Here is a 20,550-nt window from a genome sequence, read left to right on the forward strand (position 1 = left end):
ATCAAAGCTGGATGATTAGTTGAATCAGCAGTGTAGTGCTAGGGCAAACGCCAAAACGTGCAGGCCTTGGGGTCCCCAGGACCGAGTTTGGGGAACCCCTAAACATAACCCTTACCTGACCTTAACTATTTTAAATCCCACTTCAGTGGGGAGTAGGGACGTCCCAAGATCCCGGATAGCACTGAGTCCAATTTGAAAACTATCCAGTAAATATTTAAATATTCTAATCGAATCCCAGAACACCAATTTACCTGAATAAGGTTCCTGTCAATCCACATGCAGAGAAATCTGTACAAAAAGTTCCAGGCGGAAGTGGTCGGTCTTTTGATTACGTCACTCCATCGAATAAGGAAGGGGACGTCATCTTAAACTGTGAGTTGGAAGGTATGTGAAATATGTAAAAAATACGGCTCATAATGTTGATAATTCATGATCTCTTTCAACAATATTAATGAAATCGAACATTTTAGTGAAAGTGCAATTGCTTTGTACATTTCAAACAGTGTTCATCATTGGTTATCGCTCCCTGTCCGGTTTGTGTTAGCTAGCTAGCTACAGTAGCTATGATATCGTTATCTAGCTATCCAAGACCAGATCCACATGAATCAGAGATGCATAATCATATCACTAGTTTTCAGAATATGATTTGGTTAATATATCCCGTTTATTCATGCATGCATGTAGACTAGTGGCGTATGTATCAGAACTAATCAGATACAAGTCCGAAACCATTAACACCCATAAAGATCAGCAGAAATTACTATAAAATAAATCATTTAAATACTGAGCAATTGTATGCTCAACATGTTTTTTAAGTTATATTATACGAATACAATTGCTCAGAGAAAGAAATGTTGTTTAACAAGTAATACATGATTTTCCTCAAAAGCTAAGGTTCAAAATGATTGACACACTTGTTTTGGTAGCCTGGTGGGTAGGAGCGTTGGGCCATTAACAGAAATATTGCTGGATTGAATCCCAGAGCTGACAAGGATCAAATCTATCGTTCTGCCGCTGAGCAAGGCAGTTAACCTCCAACAAAAACTACCGATGACTTGGATGTCTACCAACATATTTTAACAAGTAGGTATGGGGTTATTTACTGCTCATGCATTCTAATTGACGCCAAACTAGTGTTGCACGGTAAACCGAAACGTCAGTACTTAAAAAAAAACTAGAACATGAAAAAAGTTTCAGTACTTATATAAATTGTGTCACGTCATCTACTGATTGAGAGAGGTTCAAGTCTGTCTATCAGCGCAGTTGATGTCCCCTTATAGCACGAGCGCATCGTGCCTGCTTCACTTACTCATTGCTAACTCTAGCCCAGGGGTGTCAAACTCAAATACCCAGTGGGCCAAAGTCACGGGCCAACCTTGAACAAATTAACCTTTTAATATGGACCCAAACAAGTTTTGCTTTAACATTGAATATGGAACAAGCATCGCTTATTACCATACAATATATAATTTAATAGTGGAGACATGCAAAATCGAATTTCAAATGAAAAAACACATCAATGGCATTCATTTATTAAATAAATAAAATGTAAATAAAAATTGTATGCCTCTTTTCTATTTGCAGCCTTCTGATTTAAATACCAAAATAAACTTTTTCCACTGGCTAATAATTTTACAAATAAAATGATAATAAATCAATCAACCATTCAAGCCCATGCCTTGTAGCAAGAAAAAGTGCATAAAGAAAACGTTAATTATTGCACACTGGTCTAATCTGATGTGCCCAAGCCAGATACCTGGCATCTCTTCTTGGATGCTAGTTCATCAATGTCTGGGCTCAAGCTCTGAGCTGAAGAAATCCTCAGTATCGAGCGAAGATGTTCATCAGTCAGACGTCTCCTGTGAGTTGTTTTGGTCATCTTCATCGAGGAGAAAAGTTGCTCGCATAGATAAGTGCTGCCGAACATGGAGAGCATCTGAGCAGCTTGGGTGCCGGAGCTGAGGCATTGTGTCAGGGATGAACCGTGGAAACTGTGCGGCGCCCACAGCATCATACTTTGACTTCAGCGTGTCGTTGCACTGGAGTTCAATCAGCTCCATTTGGATGTTGGTTGGTGCATTTTCCACATCAACTGCGAAGGGATTACTAAGCAGTTCAAACTTGCATTTCTGGGCATCGAAGTCGGCAAATCGCCGGCTAAACTCAGCGGCGAGAACACTGAGTTTTTCAGCAAACTGTGCGCATGGGAACACGGCGGTAGAGATCTGCGCTTTTATGGATTGGCAGCAGGGAAAATGGCAAGGGTTTCCTTGCAGCATCTGATTCTCCCACAGGCACAGTTTAGTTTTGAAGGCCCTCACTGCAGCGTACATGTCTGTGATGATGCGCCCCCGCCCCTGAAGCTGCAGGTTCAGCGCATCGAGATGGCTCGAGATGTCACAGAGAAAGGCCAGCTCACACAGGAACTTTTGCTCCCGGAGCTCTGCTGTATCCTTCCCTTTGGTTTCCAGGAATTTACATATTTCCTCACGCAGCTCGAAACATCTGTTCAGTACTTTTCCTCTGCTTAGCCATCTCACCTCTGTGTGATACGGCACGTCTGCGTATTCCGAACCACACTCCTCCAGAAAAGATTTAAACTGGCGGTGATTTAGACATTTGGCTCTTATAAAGTTAACTACCTGTGTTACTGTGGTCATAACATGTTCCATCTTTAGGGCTTTGGCACACAGTGCTTCCTGATGTATGATGCAGTGGTAAACAGTTAGCTCACCTGCACAGTTCTCTTCCCGCATCTTCTCCCGAACCATGCCCACCAGTCCACTCTTTTTACCGCACATCGCTGGCGCACCATCTGTCGTTAATCCAATGAGTTTATCCCACGGCAGCTTTATTTCAGCAGTATCAGTATGAGCAGTATCAGATGCGTCGCAGCTCTCATCCACAGCGAGGGAGAACGCAACAAAATCTTTTCCCTTTTCCATCAGCTGGTCATACAGATTGGTGGCAAGATCACATGTGCGATCAGCTACTGTGTTCCTGCTCAGGCTCACGTTTGAAAATGCTTGTTTTTTCTCTGGGCATACGAGGTCACAAACCTTCATCATGCACTTTTTCATGAACTCTCCCTCATTAAAGGGCCGGGCTGATTTTGCGATCTCTGCTGCCACTATATAACTAGCCTTTACAGCAGCCTCGCTTTGTGATGTGGCTTTTTTAAACATATTCTGTTGTGAAACCAAACTTCTTTTCATCTCCTCTACTTTCTGGCTCCTTTGAGTCATGTCCAGGTCCTTGTATTTGTCATGGTGTTTCGTTTCATAGTGTCGTCTAATGTTGTACTCCTTACTTACAGCCACGTTGACTCCACAAACAAGACAAACAGGTTTGTCTTTTACATATGTAAACAGATATTCTGCCTCCCACTTGTCCAGAAAGCTCCTGTTTTCTGCCTTTCTTTTCGCCATTTTTGGGAAGGGTTAGCTCGCTGACAGTTGTAGCGTCTATGTTGCTATGACTACTGTCACAGAGGAGAGAGCGTTTCTGGGTCCTGTCCTGATTGGTGCGCGAAAACAGCAGAGCATTATGGGATTCGTAGTATTAGTGGTGAATGCGCTGTATAATACCGGCGGGCCAGCTCTAGTAGTAATTTGGTATTGTCTCGCGGGCCAAATATAATTACCCCGCGGGCCAAATTTGGCACACGGGCCAGAGTTTGACACCCATGCTCTAGCCTGTCCTGAGGAAACACTGCACTCACTGGGAGTCTTGGCTGCTAGCTCCACACTTATGGTGAACAAACTTGAATGATGCAACATGGCATGTAGAAAATGTTGCAACTGTTAGCAAAACAATGTTCATTACAGGCTAGAACATTTTACAATGCAAGAAGATACCAGTAGCTCAGACTGGTCTCATAGACTAGATGTCAGTCCAAGACACTCAAATTAGTATGGTTACATAAGATAGGAAAAAACGAAAGCAGGGGGGTTGGTCGAGGTGGATGGGTATTAGAATCTCATCATGGACAACTTTTTTAGCAACTACTTATTACTTTTGAACTACTTTGCATATGTTAGCTAAGCCTAACTTTACCCTTTTAGCAAACCCTAACCCTTTAACCTAACCTTAACCCTCAATAATTCAATACATGCACACACTCCTATTGAATATACATTCACCTGTATTGTGAATAGGCCTAGACTACATATCTTGATTTACCCTGTTTATCAATAGCGATTTACAATTCAAATAAATGATTACCGTTATGCAGTTAGATTGGTAAAAACAAAGTCATATTGATTGTATGACTATCATTGATTCATTAATGCAGGGCTCTCCAACCCTGTTCCTGGAGAGCTTGTTTTGGTAGCCTTATTAAGCCTGATTAAGGTTGGAGCAAAAACCTAGTTCAAAATTCGGGTGTCGTGACAACATTACCCCAAACCCACCACTGGTGGGTGCATGACCAAATAGCTCTATTTTCATGTCATCGGACCAATGCACCGGTTCCAATCCAAATACCCGTGCTGTTTAGCAAACTCCAGGCATTTACATTTGTTGGATGACATGAAAACCGAGCTCTTTGGTCACACACACTAGTGGTGGATTTGGTGTCTAAATGAGAATGCATGAGCAGAAAATAACCCACTACGGTAAAATATGGTGGTGGATCTTTGATGTTATGGGGCTATTTTGCTTCCACTGCTTCCCTGTTAAGGTCAACAGCATCTTGAACTTTACCTAGTACCAGGACATTTTAGCCCAAAACCTGGTTGCCTCTGCCAGGAGGTTAAAACTTGGCTGCAAGTGAATCTTCCAGCAAGACAATAATCACAACCACACCTCAAAATCCACAAAGAAATGGTTAATTGACCAGAAAATCTATATTTTGCAATGGCCATCTCAGTCTCTGGACTTAAACCCCATTTGAAAACCTGTGGTTTGAATAGAGTATCACAGTATGAGTCATAATACCCCAAACCCTAGCGGTCAAACATTGAAATGGTTCCAATCGTTTTTCTCAGAACCATTTCCCTGTTTGACCGCTAGGTTTTATGGGTATTATGACACCTCCACTGTGGGGCTCTATTGAAGAGGGCAGACAAAGGATATCAAGGATCTGGAAGGATTCTGTATGGCGGAATGGTCTAAGATCCCTCCCAATGTGTTCTCCGAAAAGGGCTCCGTGCCATTATCCTTGCAAGTTGAGGTATTGAAAGGTATTCAAAACTGGGGTGTCAATCATTTTGACCCCTACCTTTTTTGAGAAAAAAATATTACTTTTGAAACAAAATCTCTTTCTCTGAGCAATTGTATTAGTATACAATTATATCATTGTTTTGGAGCATACAATACAGCTCATGTTTGAATTATTTATTTTATACAGTCAGTTCTGCTCACCTTTATCAAGGGTGTCAATAATTTCAGACCTCCCTGTACGTCTGGTATGTGGTGAAAAGCCCCTGTAGCACAGCTCAAGACTAGAAAGCAGTGGCCTCTGAAGTCCTTTGTCAGGGAAATTGCAAGGAACCACCACACCTTATCCTACTAACGTCCATGAATGCACTGCCATTATGTTTGTTGATGCACCCCACTGAACTAGGCCTGTGCTCTATATGTAACTATGCTACATACCCCTCACTACTGTTTATAATGCAGCCCATGGCTATACAAACCAGGGACTGCTGAATTTGTCAGACAAGCCTAACGGCTAAACATGTTCATAAATTGCTTGTTTATAGGTATCTGTTTATATGTATCTCTAATGTATGTAATAAGATGTAATGCATGCATCTCCACAGGGGTGTCAGAGTTTTTCAATATGTCGTGGATAAGGGAAGGTGAATTGAACCTCATTGAGAAGCTCTCAGCCAACATACTGAAGGTATGGTGATCTATTTGCAAATGCATCCCTTCTGAGGATATTTGAATGAATTAATCACAACCACATTTTTATGATATGTAATATGGTTCTATCTGTATGGAATCCATCCACCCCTCCTTGGTCTCTCCCAGGCTGGCCCGATGCCCAAACATGTGGCCTTTATCATGGATGGCAACCGGCGCTATGCCCGCAAGCGTCATGTGGAGCGCCAAGAGGGACACACACAGGGTTTTGACAAACTGGCAGAGGTGAGGTTCCCAGGGGACATCAGTGTCATGATGTCGTCATTGTTCTTTCTATCATAGTTGTTCTCATTCATACTTTCCCTTTTGCATGAGCTTTCGCATTGTCTTAGAAAAGTAGGTAAATGCACTTAACCATTACCATCATAACATGTATTTGTATAGGGCTGTCACCAAGTACATTAGAAATACATACTACTCTGTTGGCTTTACTGATGATCAACCTTGGTGGCTCCTTCCTTTAGACACTACGCTGGTGCCTGAACCTGAGCATCCATGAGGTCACCGTGTACGCCTTCAGCATCGAGAACTTCAAGCGGTCTAAAGACGAGGTGGATGGCCTGATGGAGCTGGCCAAGCAGAAGTTCATCAGACTGCTACAAGAACAGTGAGTGTCAGAACCGAGGAGCCAGAGTGCTTCCATTAAAGATGCATAGGTGTGGGAGTCCCAGCGAGTGGGAGAGAAAGCAGCATAGCTACCTGCTAAGTGATGGGTTATCTTTCCACAGAAAGTGTTTTACAGACACTTTAATTAAAAACTCGACAAGGAGGATGTTTCAGTAATTCACTTGGGCCAGACAACAGAAAATGGACATTTACCGGCCATTTCAGAGATTTGCCGGATCCATATGCATTGGGTGCGTAAACCATTAGGGAATCCACCCATGGTGCTCAGAATAACAGAAATCACATTTAGATGATGATAATTCATCTTAACAGGACATGCAACTCCTGTAATGAAGCAGCCAATAAAACGTCATTTTGAAACATTTCCCAAAATGGAATTTGCAGGAAAACACCATTCTAAACAGCGCAGCTTATGAGAGTGGATCCAAATGTGAGGAAAAAAACTACTTCTGTCTATACAGAAATTCATAAAATCATTCAAAATACTTCAGTAGAAAGCATGACTTAGCCACAGAGAAATTGAGGATCATTATCTTCTTTAGAAAATAGCTGTGGATTGTTTCAAATCACAAGCTAGTAGGCATATTTTCAATTTGGGCAGCGCGTTTGGCAATAGGCTTAGCTGATTATTGAGTTGCGGTTGTCAGTGAATAGCATCTAAAATATGTGTGAAGATAAAGTGTCTTGGGTATAATTGAAAATGTTGAGACGAAGAATGGGTGGGGTGTTTGTCGGAGATAAAGGAGAGTCTCTTTCTTAGAATGGCCCCGCTGTCTCATGTAAATTCTTATGCATTTATTGTGTGCCCTTTGATTGTTTATTTTTTTAATCAATTGCCCATTACATATGTGTACACCAAAAATTAGGAACACCTTCCTAATATTGAGTTGCAAAAAAAATAATTATTTAACCTGTCTCATCCCCTTCATCTACACTGATTTGAAGTGGATTTAACTAGTGACATCAATAAGGGATAATAACTTTGATCTGGATTCACTTGGTCAGTCTGTCATGGAAAGATCAGGTGTTCATAATGTTTTGTATAAGCTGTGTACGTCACCAGTAGTAAATATACCATTAATCACTGGCATGTGGTTACATACATTTCTGTTACTGCATGTATTAATTAGTCATTTACTGTTCTCATTCTCGAAGTGGAAACGCAATTTGCGGAGTTCACAACCTGCTACACTTGTGAGAAACATGCTTTGGTTCATTTCATGAACATAATTTCTGAGTTAAAAAAAATTTTTATGTTCTTTTGCTTGCTCCATGTGAGCGATGAGCATGTGTCTGGTTTCTTTGTCCTGTTAATGAACGCATACAAGTTACGGAAATACAGGAAAGTCAACGAAGTCGTTTTTTAAAACATCCATTGCGAATGATAATGAAGACTATTAAAAATATAGTTCCTCACGGTAGGCTATTTGAACAATCTCCCCCTCGATAATCACCAAGCGTCGGTGTGGAAGAGCAACATTTTATGGATCTTGATAAGCCCATGTAACCAGTGGAAACTTCATAAAATACCTGAACACTTTTCCCTTAGGCAAAAACAGCTGTCTGGGCCGAGCTCACTAGCGCGGGCCTGGAATAGGTTGATAAAATGTTGCAAGTTCACTAGCGAAATCTTCCGGCTAGACACAGTTGATTACACAGTTGATTGGTTTGATACAAATGTTGCACTTTACAATGGCTCAAGTCAAGAAGATAGAAAGGGAGGCAGGAGAGGCTGAGTAGAGAGATTAATGTGCTTTGAAAGAACATGAATGTGTCATATTGTATGTTTTCATTTAGTCGACTATGTATTTTTACTTAGTTGATTTTACTTAGATGAGTTCAGTGCGCTCGTTTCTTTAGCCGCCAATGGATCATCAATGTGTCCATATGGCAGAGGCTGGTGCTCTCGCATTAGTAGAATTTTTAACTCGGAGTTGCATGATTTAACCACGTGACTGAAAACGTTATTATTGAAATGAAACTGTAACACGAAAATGCGCATATGAAAATCAGAATTGCTAGAAATGGTTGCATAAATTGTAAGCTTCCCCAAACTTGAAAATCGCGCGCTGTCAATGAAGTATTTGTAAAATAATTGTGTTTCCGTGGTCGGATTTTGCCTATAGGCTACATTGCAGCAATCTTTATTTTTTTATTATTTTTTTACATTATATAACTATGCAATCCCATGTAAATATATATTACATGGGATTGCATTTAGAATTGTTGTGCAATGAATGGGCTTATAAATACAACAACCAGCTGAGTAGCTGTAGGAGACATCCCTCTCAAAATAGCATCTTTATGCTGTGTGCATGTGATAGTCATCATGTATTTTATTAATCCAACAACTAACGAAAATACACCAAAAGCCACCCTGACTTGGTCATGTCTGCTCTCTTCCAATCCAGGGAGAATCTGGAGAAGCATGGGGTGTGCATTCGGGTGTTGGGAGACCTGACTCTACTGCCACTGGACCTGCAGCAACACATAGCCCGGGCTGTGGTGGCCACCAGGACTCATAACAAGTAGGCATCGCCACCTCATCATCCTGCTGCTCCTCACGTCTCTGAGGTGGCTGTGAGCTTGTGTGCAGCCATCTGAAAAACATTGCATTTTTGACAAATGCACCAAGGTTTATTGCAGATGCTGGACTTCAGTTGTTTATAATGCAATGCAATTTCTCTATGCATAAAACAACACTTGGGCTTCTGTTCAGTCATCTAAGATCTCTTCAGGAGTGGCTACTTACAGCTGTAATAACTCCTTTATTAACGTCCCAACCTCTTTTGCCAACAGATGCTTTCTGAACGTGTGCTTTGCCTACACCTCAAGACATGAAATTGCTAATGCTGTCAGAGAGATGGCTTGGGGCGTGGAGCAGGGACTTATCAAATCCAGGTAAACTACTTCAACAGAGATTCAGAAGGTTAATATAACATAAGAGTGCATTCATGGCACTCTCAAATATAATTATTCAATTTGCATTATCATAGATTTGTTTTCTGCGCGTTTCTCTTGTTTCTCAAATTACTGCATCGCCTGGTTCACCAACTACTTCTCAGATGTAGTTCAGTTTGTCAAATCGGAGGGCCTGTTGTCCGGACCTCTGGCAGTCTCTATGGGGGTACCACAGCGTTCAAATCTCCGGGCCGACTCATTTCTTTGTATATATCAACGATGTCGCTCTTGCTGTGGGTGAATCCTTGATCCACCTCTACGCAGACGATACCATTCTGTATACATCTGGCCCTTCTTTGGACAAATGTGTTAACAAACCTCCAAACGAGTTTCAATGCCATACAACACTCCTTCCGTGGCCCCCAACTGCTCTTAAATGCTAGTAAAACTAAATGCGTGCTCTTCAACCGATCGCTGCCCGCGCCCACCCGACTAGCATCACTACTCTGGACGGTTCTGACTTAGAATATGTGGACAACAATAAATGCCTAGGTGTCTGGCTAGACTGTAAACTCTCCTTCCAGACTCATATTAAGCATCTCCAATCCAAAATTAAATCTAGAATCGGCTTCCTATTTCGCAACAAAGCCTCCTTCACTCACGCTGCCAAACATACCCTTGTAAAACTGACTATCCTACCGATCCTTGACTTTGGCGATGTCATATACAAAATAGCCTCCAACACTCTACTCAGCAAACTGGATGCAGTCTATCACCATGCCACCCGTTTTGTTACCAAAGCTCCATATACCACCCACCACTGCGACCTGTATGCTCTCATTGGCTGGCCCTCGCTACATATTCGTCGACACAAACCCACTGGCTCCAGGTCATCTATTAGTCTTTGCTAGGTAAAGCTCCGCCTTATCTCAGCTCACTGGTCACCATAGCAACACCCAACCATAGCACGCGCTCCAGCAGGTACAGTGGGGCAAAAAAGTATTTAGTCAGCCACCAATTGTGCAAGTTCTCCCACTTAAAAAGATGAGAGCGGCCTGTAATTTTCATCATAGGTACACTTCAACTATGACAGACAAAATGAGGGAAAAAAATCCAGAAAATCACCTTGTAGGATTTTGAATGAATTTATTTGCAAATTATGGTGGAAAATAAGTATTTGGTCACCTACAAACAAGCAAGATTTCTGGCTCTCACAGACCTGTAACTTCTTCTTTAAGAGGCTCCTCTGTCCTCCACTCGTTACCTGTATTAATGGCACCTGTTTGAACTTGTTATTAGTGTAAAAGACACCTGTCCACAACCTCAAACAGTCACACTCCAAACTCCACTATGGAGAGAACAAAGAGCTGTCAAAGGACACCAGAAACAAAATTGTAGACCTGCACCAGGCTGGGAATACTGAATCTGCAATAGGTAAGCAGCTTGGTTTGAAGAAATCAACTGTGGGAGCAATTATTAGGAAATGGAAGACATACAAGACCACTGATAATCTCCCTCGATCTGGGGCTCCACGCAAGATCTCACCCCGTGGGGTCAAAATGATCACAAGAACGGTGAGCAAAAATCCCAGAACCACACAGGGGGACCTAGTGAATGACCTGCAGAGAGCTGGTGTAGCCGTTTCACATCCGTTACACTGGGACCAAAGTAACAAAGCCTACCATCAGTAACACACTACGCCGCCAGAAACTCAAATCCTGCAGTGCCAGATGTCCCCCTGCTTAAGCCAGTACATGTCCAGGCCCGTCTGAAGTTTGCTAGAGAGCATTTGGATGATCCAGAAGAAGATTGGGAGAATGTCATATGGTCAGATGAAACCAAAATATAACTTTTTGGTAAAAACTCAACTCGTTGTGTTTGGAGGACAAAGAATGCTGAGTTGCATCCAAAGAACACCATACCTACTGTGAAGCATGGGGGTGGAAACATCATGCTTTGGGGCTGTTTTTCTGCAAAGGGACCAAGACGACTGATCCGTGTAAAGTAAAGAATGAATGGGGCCATGTATCGTGAGATTTTGAGTGAAAACCTCCTTCCATCAGCAAGGGCATTGAAAATGAAACGTGGCTGGGTCTTTCAGCATGACAATGATCCCAAACACACCGCCCGGGCAACGAAGGAGTGGCTTCGTAAGAAGCATTTCAAGGTCCTGGAGTGGCCTAGCCAGTCTCCAGATCTCAACCCCATAGAAAATCTTTGGAGGGAGTTGAAAGTCCGTGTTGCCCAGCAACAGCCCCAAAACATCACTGCTCTAGAGGAGATCTGCATGGAGGAATGGGCCAAAATACCAGCAACAGTGTGTGAAAACCTTGTGAAGACTTACAGAAAACGTTTGACCTCTGTCATTGCCAACAAAGGGTATTGAGATAAACTTTTGTTATTGACCAAATACTCCACCATAATTTGCAAATAAATTCATTTAAAATCCTACAATGTGATTTTCTGGAATTTTTTTCTAATTTTGTCTGTCGTAGTTGAAGTGTACCTATGATGAAAATTACAGGCCTCTCATCTTTTTAAGTGGGAGAACTTTTGGTGGCTGACTAAATACTTTTTTGCCCCACTGTATATCTCACTGGTCATCCCCGAAGCCAACACCTCATTTGGACGCCTTTCCTTACAGTTCTCTGCTGCCAATGACTGGAACGAATTGCAAAAATCGCTGAAGTTGGAGACTTCTTACTCTCTCACTAACTTTAAGCATCAGCTATCTGAGCAGCTTACCGATCGCTGCAGCTGTACACAGCCCATCTGTAAATAGGCCATCCAACTACCAACCTCATCCCCATATTGTTTTTATTAACTTTTTTTTGCTCTTTTGCACACCAGTATTTCTACTTGCACATCATCATCTGCATATCTTTCACTCCAGTGTTAATTTTCTGAATTGGAATTACTTTGCTACTATTGCCTATTTATTGCCTTACCTCCTTACTCCATTTGCACACACAGTACATAGATTTTTCTATTGTGTTATTGACTGTACTTTTGTTTATCCCATGTGTAACTCTGTGTTGTTTTTTTGTCGCACTGCTTTGCTTTATCTTGGCCAGGTCGCAGTTGTAAATGAGAACTTGTTCTCAACTGGCCTACCTGGTTAAATAAAGGTAAAATAAAATAAATATTGTCTTGTCTTGGTTGTTGTGTCCAGTGATGTGTCAGAGGCCCTGCTGGGTCATTGTCTGTACAGCAGTAACTCCCCCAATCCTGATCTGCTCATTCGCACGTCTGGAGAGGTGCGACTCAGTGACTTCCTGCTGTGGCAGGTAAGGACAAAGACACTTCTTACTAGCTGTTTCCAGCGTGATGTTGAATGATAATGAGATTAGCCTCTTGCCTAGCATCCTTTGGTAAGGACAAGACCTACTTCCTGTTCAGTGACTACAGTGACAGACAATGGAGCCTCTGGTTTAGCTGCCTCTCCCACTACCTCGTGACTTGTTCTTTGTAAAAGTAGGCTGTCTGGTGTTACCTGTGGGGATTATTCAGTGGGGTGCAATGTTTATAGAATGTTGCAGACACAAATGTAATATTTTTTTGTCTGTGCTATCCTGTAGACGTCCCACTCCTGCTTAGTGTTCCAGTCAGTCTTGTGGCCAGAGTACTCCTTCTGGAATCTGTGTGATGCCATTCTGCAGTATCAGCTCAATCACAGACCTCTTCAGGTATGAACTCTCTCTTTCCTTCATTCATCCCACATACATTCCACCGTACGATATTTACCCAACCTTTAAACGCGTGTGCACTTTTGCCACAAATGTTTGGCACATTATTTCAAGTTGAATTTCCAGCATTGAGCGAGAATTCATTAGCAGGATCATCTGAATACCTGTAATAAACTACTGTGTTGTGTGGAACACTGAGGTCTGCTTGAATGACGGATCCCTATGTATGCTGCAGAAAGCCAGAGATCAACACAGAGAGGGACAGGCCCTACAGCAGCATGAGGCAGACCGGGCCTGTGTTGCAGACCTCCTACAGCACCACGGCAATGGAAAGCCCCTGGATGCCCAGAGGAGACAGGAAGCACTGCTCAACTACACTGCCAGCCGAGAGGAACGGGTTCAGGACTTCCTTGGTGCACTCCAGCACAAGAGAGACTCCTTCCTCACTGACTTAACCAGCCAAGCTGCTCTGGCATAAAGAGGGGATGAGGGGAACACAATGCTCCCCATCTTGAATTGGGGGAGCAATCCCATCTCTTCCCTAAAGGGCTGAGTGGTTTGAAACTTCTTATTTTGTATGAGTGATTTTACCCCTATGGGGCTATATGTGGGATATTTATGTGTGTATTCTAAGTTTGATCAAAGTCTAATAAAAAGATAAGTCTGGTAAAGAGCTAATGATTCTTAAAGTTGTTCTGTAAAATCTGTCCGTCAAATGGATTCCATGGATATTCTCTTTGGATTGATATTCACAATGGAATCGGAGTACTCACTCCCAGAGGCGATACACATCGGAGACCACCATTTACCACAGCACCAGCTACACTACATGACCAAAAGTATGTGGACACCTGATCGTTGAACATCTCATTCCCCAACTTTGCTGCCATAACAGCTTCCACTCTTCTGGGAAGGCTTTCCACTAAATGTTGGAACATTGCTGCATGTATTTTCTTCCATTCAGCCACAAGAGAATTAGTGAGGTTGGGTACTGATGTTGGGTGATTAGGCCTGGCTTGCAGTTGGCGTTCGATGGGGTTATGGTGAGGGCTTTGTACAGTCAAGTTATTCCACACTGATCTCGACAAACCATTTCTGTATGGACCTCCGCTTTGTGCACGGGGGCATTGTCATGCTGAAACAGGAAAGAGGCTTCCCCCAAACTGTTGCCACAAAGTTGGAAGTACAGACTCGTTTAGAATGTCATATGGTGTGGCATTAAGATTTCCCTTCACTGGAACTAAGGGGCCTAGCCCAAACCATGAAAAACTGCCCCAGACCGTTATTTCTCCAAACTTTACAGTTGGCACAATCCTTTGGGGCTGGTAGCGTACTCCTGGCATCTGCCAAACCCAGATTCATTCGTCCGACTGCCAGATGGTGAAGTGTGATTTGTGAGCCGTTGTTGCTCCTAGACGTTTCCACTTCACAATAACAGCAGATCAGGGCAGCTCTAGCAGGGTAGAAAGTTGACGAACTGACTTGTACAATGTTGCAAGTCACTGAGCTCTTCAGTAAGGCCATTCTTCTGCCAGTGTTTGTCTATGGTGATCGTGTGGCTGTGTGCTCCATTTTTATACACCTGTTCGCAATGGTTGTGGCTGAAATAGCCAAATTCAATTTTGAAGGAGTGTCCACATACTTTTGTATATATAGTGTATGTGTGCTGGACTGGTCAAGTAAAATGTTCAATGCATGTCATTGTGCAATAACTGTTTTATGGTCATGGATGCCCATATTTCACATGTAAAACAAACTATATTTTTACCGGGGTTTCTTTATCTTGCAGAATAAACGTGATTATGTTCATTTAGTTTAATGTACATTATGCTACATATATTCATAACAAATTGTACATCCAAATGGATTATTTGTAACATAGGTAACCTTTTATATTGTATCTTGATTGGATCATTGACGGGGTGATGTACACTGCAGGCATAAAGTTTCTAAACCCAGAGGCGCAACATCGCGAGACTGCTGGGAACGCTTGCGAAGCAGATCAAGCAGACAAGGCCGGGGTTTGGTGTTATAGAAGTCAATGACAGAAGTTAAACATAATTCATTGGTTGTTAATTTTCTCGAAATATAGGCACAACCCAATGTATTAAGTAGTTGAGCATGTTATTACTCCAACTTCGTGAAATTGACCAACTGACACAACTGAATGGAAGGGGTACCTTTGATTTGATGGCCTGCAAATGCGCAGTTCGGCGCGAGATGAACCTTAGACCCGATTACGTGTTTCGGCGCCTGAGTTTAGCTAGCCGCCGTCGCCTACTAGCGTCATCGGGGATTTTTATTGGAGAAGCAGTTTATCCATATCTTCATACTGTACTGTCTTTGCTGCAGTCTGCAGATCCTGCAGAAACCACGCCACCTCGTTACAGCGGTGGTATTTTCTATGCACTCTCTCTTTAAGAACATGGAGACGCCCACAAACACGTGATTTGTTTTCATCCAATGTCTGACTTCAAAATATAAAAACTGGTTCAAACCGGTTTCTATCTTATATTTTACATTCGGTCATTATTTTACATTCACCATTGTTGCATTGCTAACGTGGCTAGAAGAGCTTAGTGAGATACCCAACAACTTCCATAAAATAAAAATACAATTGGAATTGTGTTGCAATTCCCGAACAATCATCAATATGCCTAAAAGAAAGGTAAGGAATGCTTAATTTTCCGGCTAACAAATATATTTGTATTTTTTTTGCTTGCATCTTGCCGTTTTAAAATTGCATTTGGTCTCTTCATCAGTACTGTATGTCGTCGTTTAGAAATGGCGGCAAAATGGGTCATCCTCTCAACGCAGTCATCAATATATCAAATAAACCGTATAAAAAAAAGGACAATTACATAATAAATAAAGTGTAAAGATATTAACCATATTTATTAAGGTTATTCGTCCTACATTGAGCATACCTATGACGAGTTCATTCACTCAACCTAAGTACGATTTGTGCATCACACGCTAGGTGCTTCTTGGAAGTTGTGAAGAAGCTCAACTGCTGTATTTCATACATCTAACGATTTAACTATTAATTTGTGTAGTTTAATGTGCTGCTTGCGAGCTTCTCGGTGTCTAGTTTTCTAGTCATGTTTGAGGCAGGCTTGAATCAGTGAGCCTCAAAAATTGGTGGGAAAAAATGCTTGGTCGTTTTTCAATAATTTGCACCCGACGCAACGCTTAAATGCAGTCTTATGAATCCTCTACTTTACCAGTAAATACTAAATCATTGCCAATGCATTTTTTTTCAACAAACATTAGCTAGAGTTGTTGACGTTAACTTCAGTCATTTCCCCAGCCCTGCTAATTTCAACGTCAGGCTGCCATCTTTGCATAGCCAACATTAGCTAGCATCTTTGTGAATGCACAAACAGCATATGTGCTTTTCAATTACATTTTCTATTAGGTTTGTCGTTGAACCTTAAAGTTATACATTTTTTAAAAACATGTTACTGAATCTTTAACCGCATTAACTTCGTCGAAATAATGTTGATAGGTACATTTATTGAGCGCGAACTTAATCTTGTTGACGGCTGTCGAGCGCGAATTGACGCAAAACAAAGGAAGTGCCAAGCGCGCCCGACTGTTGTGACAGGACAGATTTGAATTTGAATATGCGCGGGAATTCCTTCGAAGTCAGAAGTAGCCTACAACAGTGGAAATGTATGTCATCAAAAATGTGTATCTAACTCGCTCACTGTGGTGTATGTAATCCGTTATGCAAAATATACATTATACAAAAGCCCAGCATGTTCTCTGGGGATGTGATGCTTCATTTTGATCAAAGGGGCCCTACATAGGATGAGAGAGGGCAACAATGGACATAACAGCACCAGTTACCTTACTTTTTGAAAAGGACCTACGCTCTACAACCCTGGCATATGCAGTACTGTCTGATCCATTAGCTGAATTTATTTACTATTCGTCGTATTTAAAATGTGCTTTAGGAATTCCATTTTCTCCCAGTTTCTAAACATTTTTCTTCTGCTTTTTATCTACTGTTTTCAGAGTGCTACCAAGGGCGATGAGGTATGCATACAAGTATTCACAATGTTAATTCTAAAATGTTAACTAGTGTATTCATTTATAATTGTTACACTAACTGAACTACAGCTTACAAATGCTGTATAGGATGTTCATAAAGTCTTGAGAAATTTGGTCTACATAAATGCAGATCATTTGTAAACACAATTTTATACATAAAGGGTGATATAGAAGGTTGGTGCTTTGTCAAATGTGGCATTACTCGTTTGAAATGCGTTATAAAGCATGACATTTGCTTATGAATGATAATTTGCTGATACATCTATGCAATCATTATTTATGAAGGCTTCCTTATGCTTTAAAAGTTGACGTTTGTTAAAGTGGGATCGTTATAGTAGTAGTTGAGTCATGGTTAGATATGTAAAATGTGTTTCTTTCTTCAGCCTGCAAGACGTTCCGCGCGTTTGTCATCTGTAAGTATTACCATTCAAATAGGCTACTTTAGGATCTGTACATTTCTTTGTATTGCAAACTCATGTGTTACTTACCCTAATTACTGTCTTGGTTTTTTGTTTGTTGCAGAGACCTGTGCCAAAACCGGCGGCCAAACCCAAAAAGGCGGCAGCACCCAAAGTATGTTAAGTGTTTGTTTCATCTGTCTTTTATTAATAAAGTATGTGCTGTTTTTGCATCTATAGTTTATTAGCAGTTGTGTTAACCCTTAGCCTAAGCGTTATTGATTCATGACCTTTGGCATCAAGTCAGAAGTTGTCCTGTTATTCTTTTTTTAACAGCCACATGAGGGAAAGCCTCGTAAAAAGAATCTCAAGTATTTTGGCACTGTTGAGCATTTGACAAGATGCATAACATCTTGAAGGAAGTGAGAGGAGAGAGAAAATACATTTACTCTTGCAGTCAGTGGCTAATGTGTTTTTTCTTCTTCAGAAGGCAGTCAAGGGAAAGAAGGCTGCTGAGAACGGTGATGCCAAGGCTGAGGTTTGTTTCCTGAAAGGATCTGTTTGCTCTCTCTATTCAATGTGATTCTTCCCCTGCCCCTTATGGTTTCCATTTGGTTTCACTTTAGGCTGTACATGACTTTGTCTGCAATCCATCAGTTACCCTTACCAGAAAAAAACACTGCCCCTTGATGGGGATTCAACCTCTTAGGGGATGTAATTCATTCAGCCCACCTGTACATACAAGCATTACTTATTTGATGGGTGCTCAACTCAATGTGTGAATTGTGGAATGATATTAACCAAGCAGTTCTGTGGAAATTGTTATTACACTGTTATTATAGTGTTGGTTCTATGTCATTTATTTGCTTCCTGTCCTTCTGGCATGTAATTGAATTGATTTGCACAAAAATAACTGGTCTTTAGAAAATATTATTTTCACTATAACAATACAGTAGGCCTATGGGGTTAGATGCAGTTCAATATACGAAACCAACAATAGTTGGTTTCTTATTTTCTATTCTCTTTTGAAAATAACTTCAATGTTCACTTTCTTCCCACGGTTATTCATTGCATACAGCGTTTTTTTTTGTGTATGTCTGAAATAAGTCTTCTTCATTTCTAGGCAAAAGTTGAGGCCGCTGGAGACGCCAAATGAAGAACTGTTTGAAGTTGTGATCATTCTGTGTACTTGGTGACTGTACAGTTTAAAATAAGTATTTTTTACCAAGTTTTTTTTATATTAAAAGATATCATTTATAGTTCATTGTGGGCTTACATTTGAGGTAATGAAGCTGTTCCAAGGGGTTCTCATGTTCATATCCATTTTTATGCATTGTTTAAATGAATACCGTCCATATCCTGTCCAAGTATAAAAAACAAAAAAAAATACCCTTCTAAACCTGTTTTTAACTGCTGAATGTTATTTTCCTACATAAATCCAAACAGTAAAGGCAGCTAAAGTGTGTTTCTAAAATGTTAAGAGGAATAGGGTTTTTGCCACTCCTTTTAAGTTTTTAATATTAATTACTTACCAAATGTTTTTAATCAACATCAGCTCTTCTCATTCAGGAGACATAAGACAGTTTGAAAGTAATCACTAACTTGTATTAGGTCAACACACAAAATCACCACATAAAATTAATAATGTGAACTTAATCATATGTTCTATTGTTTATTTTATTAAATTGTTCTGTAAAAACAGTGGAAAGAGCTATTGTGACTCCTATGAAATTTAAATGTTCTTGAATAAAATGATTAAAAGGCAGTTGTTTGATTTGGTTCAATATCACAGCATAACATTCTTTGTTAGTTGCCATGCCAGTTTGTGCACAAATCCACATGTTTTCTAGACCTGTCAATAGCCTATTGGGCTTTCTACCACCAATCCATCCCTTTGTCCATAAATAATGCATGGCTGAGGGGTGTACAGTGCATTAGGAAAGTATTCAAACCTCTTGACTTTCCAGTTACGCTATACAGCCTTATTCTAAAATGGATTACACTGTCGTCGTCCCCCTCAATGTACACAATAGCCCTAATGACAGCAAAATCATGTTTTTTGAAAAAAAAAAAGCTGAAATCTAAATGTACATAAGTATTCAGACCCTTTACTCTACTTTGAAGTACCTTGGCAGCGATTACAGCCTAGAGTCTTCCAGGTAATGATGCTATAAGCTTGGCACACATGTATTTGGCAAGTTTCTCCCATTCTTCTCTGCAGGCCCTCAAGCTCTAGCATGTTGGATGGGGAGCGTTGTTGCACAGCTATTTTCAGGTCTCCGGAGGATGTTCGATTGGGTTCATGCTGGGCAGCTCAAGGACATTCAGAAACTTGTCCCGAAGCCACTCCTGCGTTGTCTTGGCTGTGTGCTTAGGGTTGTTGCCCTGTTGGAAGTTGAAACTTCGCCCCAGTCAGGCAGGTCCTGAGCGTTTTGGAAAATGTTTTCATCAAGGATCTCTACTTTGCGCCGTTAATCTTTCCCTCAATCCTGACTTGTCTCCCAGTCCCTGCCGCTAAAAAACATACCCGCAGCGTGATGCTGCCAACACCATGATTCACTGTAGGGATGGTGCCAGGTTTCCTCTAGATGTGACATTTGGCATTCAGGCCAAAGAATTCAATCTTGGTTTCATCAGCCCAGATAATCTTGTTTCTCATGGTCTACGAGTCCTTTAGGTGCCTTTTGGCAAACTCAAAGCGGGCTGTCATGTGCCTTCCGCCTGGCTACTACCATAAAGTCCAGAGTAGTGGAGTGCTTCAGAGATGGTTGTCCTGGAAGATTCTCCCATCGCCACAGAGGAACTCTGGAGATCTGTCAGAGTGACCGTTGGATTCTTTGTCACCTCCCTGACCAAGGCCCTTCTCCCCTTATTGCTCAGTTTGGACAGGCGGACATCTCTAGGAAGAGTTGGTGGTTCCAAACTTCTTCCATTTAAGAATGATGGAGGCCACTGTGTTCTTGGGTACCTCCAATGCTGCAGACATTTTTTGGTACCTTTCAGCAGATCTG

General features: G+C 41.4%; 1 protein-coding gene, 1 long non-coding RNA gene and 1 pseudogene across 3 annotated transcripts; 2 read left to right on the plus strand and 1 right to left on the minus strand.

Annotated features, from left to right (window-relative positions):
• Positions 1-34: 34 nt before the first annotated feature.
• On the plus strand, positions 35-13,767 carry dhdds (dehydrodolichyl diphosphate synthase). 2 transcript variants are annotated; one of them, XM_020508769.2, is made up of 9 exons: positions 35-384; positions 5,766-5,848; positions 5,980-6,096; positions 6,336-6,478; positions 8,910-9,026; positions 9,298-9,399; positions 12,572-12,686; positions 12,978-13,085; positions 13,321-13,767. In XM_020508769.2, exons 2-9 carry the CDS (start codon positions 5,786-5,788, stop codon positions 13,561-13,563), a joined length of 1,008 nt encoding a protein of 335 aa, XP_020364358.1. In that variant the 5' UTR covers positions 35-384; positions 5,766-5,785; the 3' UTR covers positions 13,564-13,767. The 2 variants fall into 2 exon arrangements, with proteins under 2 accessions (XP_020364358.1, XP_020364365.1); XM_020508776.2 differs by having other exon boundaries at positions 279-372; positions 13,321-13,763.
• On the minus strand, positions 1,564-3,516 carry LOC116353648 (general transcription factor II-I repeat domain-containing protein 2-like; annotated as a pseudogene).
• Positions 13,768-15,548: 1,781 nt separating the features above from the next.
• Positions 15,549-19,304, plus strand: LOC109909765 (uncharacterized). The gene is made up of 6 exons (XR_002257797.2): positions 15,549-15,753; positions 17,106-17,126; positions 17,525-17,554; positions 17,664-17,714; positions 18,027-18,077; positions 18,663-19,304. It is a non-coding gene; the product is annotated as an uncharacterized LOC109909765 (long non-coding RNA).
• Positions 19,305-20,550: the final 1,246 nt, after the last annotated feature.

This window comes from Oncorhynchus kisutch, linkage group LG2 (assembly GCF_002021735.2).
Source record: "Oncorhynchus kisutch isolate 150728-3 linkage group LG2, Okis_V2, whole genome shotgun sequence".
Classification (NCBI taxonomy): domain Eukaryota; kingdom Metazoa; phylum Chordata; class Actinopteri; order Salmoniformes; family Salmonidae; genus Oncorhynchus; species Oncorhynchus kisutch.

Bases quoted from the DNA above. Each gene is read 5' to 3' on its own strand.
- dhdds (XM_020508769.2), top strand. From the start codon at position 5,786: ATGTCGTGGATAAGGGAAGGTGAATTGAACCTCATTGAGAAGCTCTCA. The intron at 5,849-5,979 runs GTATGGTGATCT...GGTCTCTCCCAG, and splicing joins TCTCAGCCAACATACTGAAG to GCTGGCCCGATGCCCAAACA. The intron at 12,687-12,977 runs GTAAGGACAAAG...GCTATCCTGTAG, and splicing joins GTGACTTCCTGCTGTGGCAG to ACGTCCCACTCCTGCTTAGT.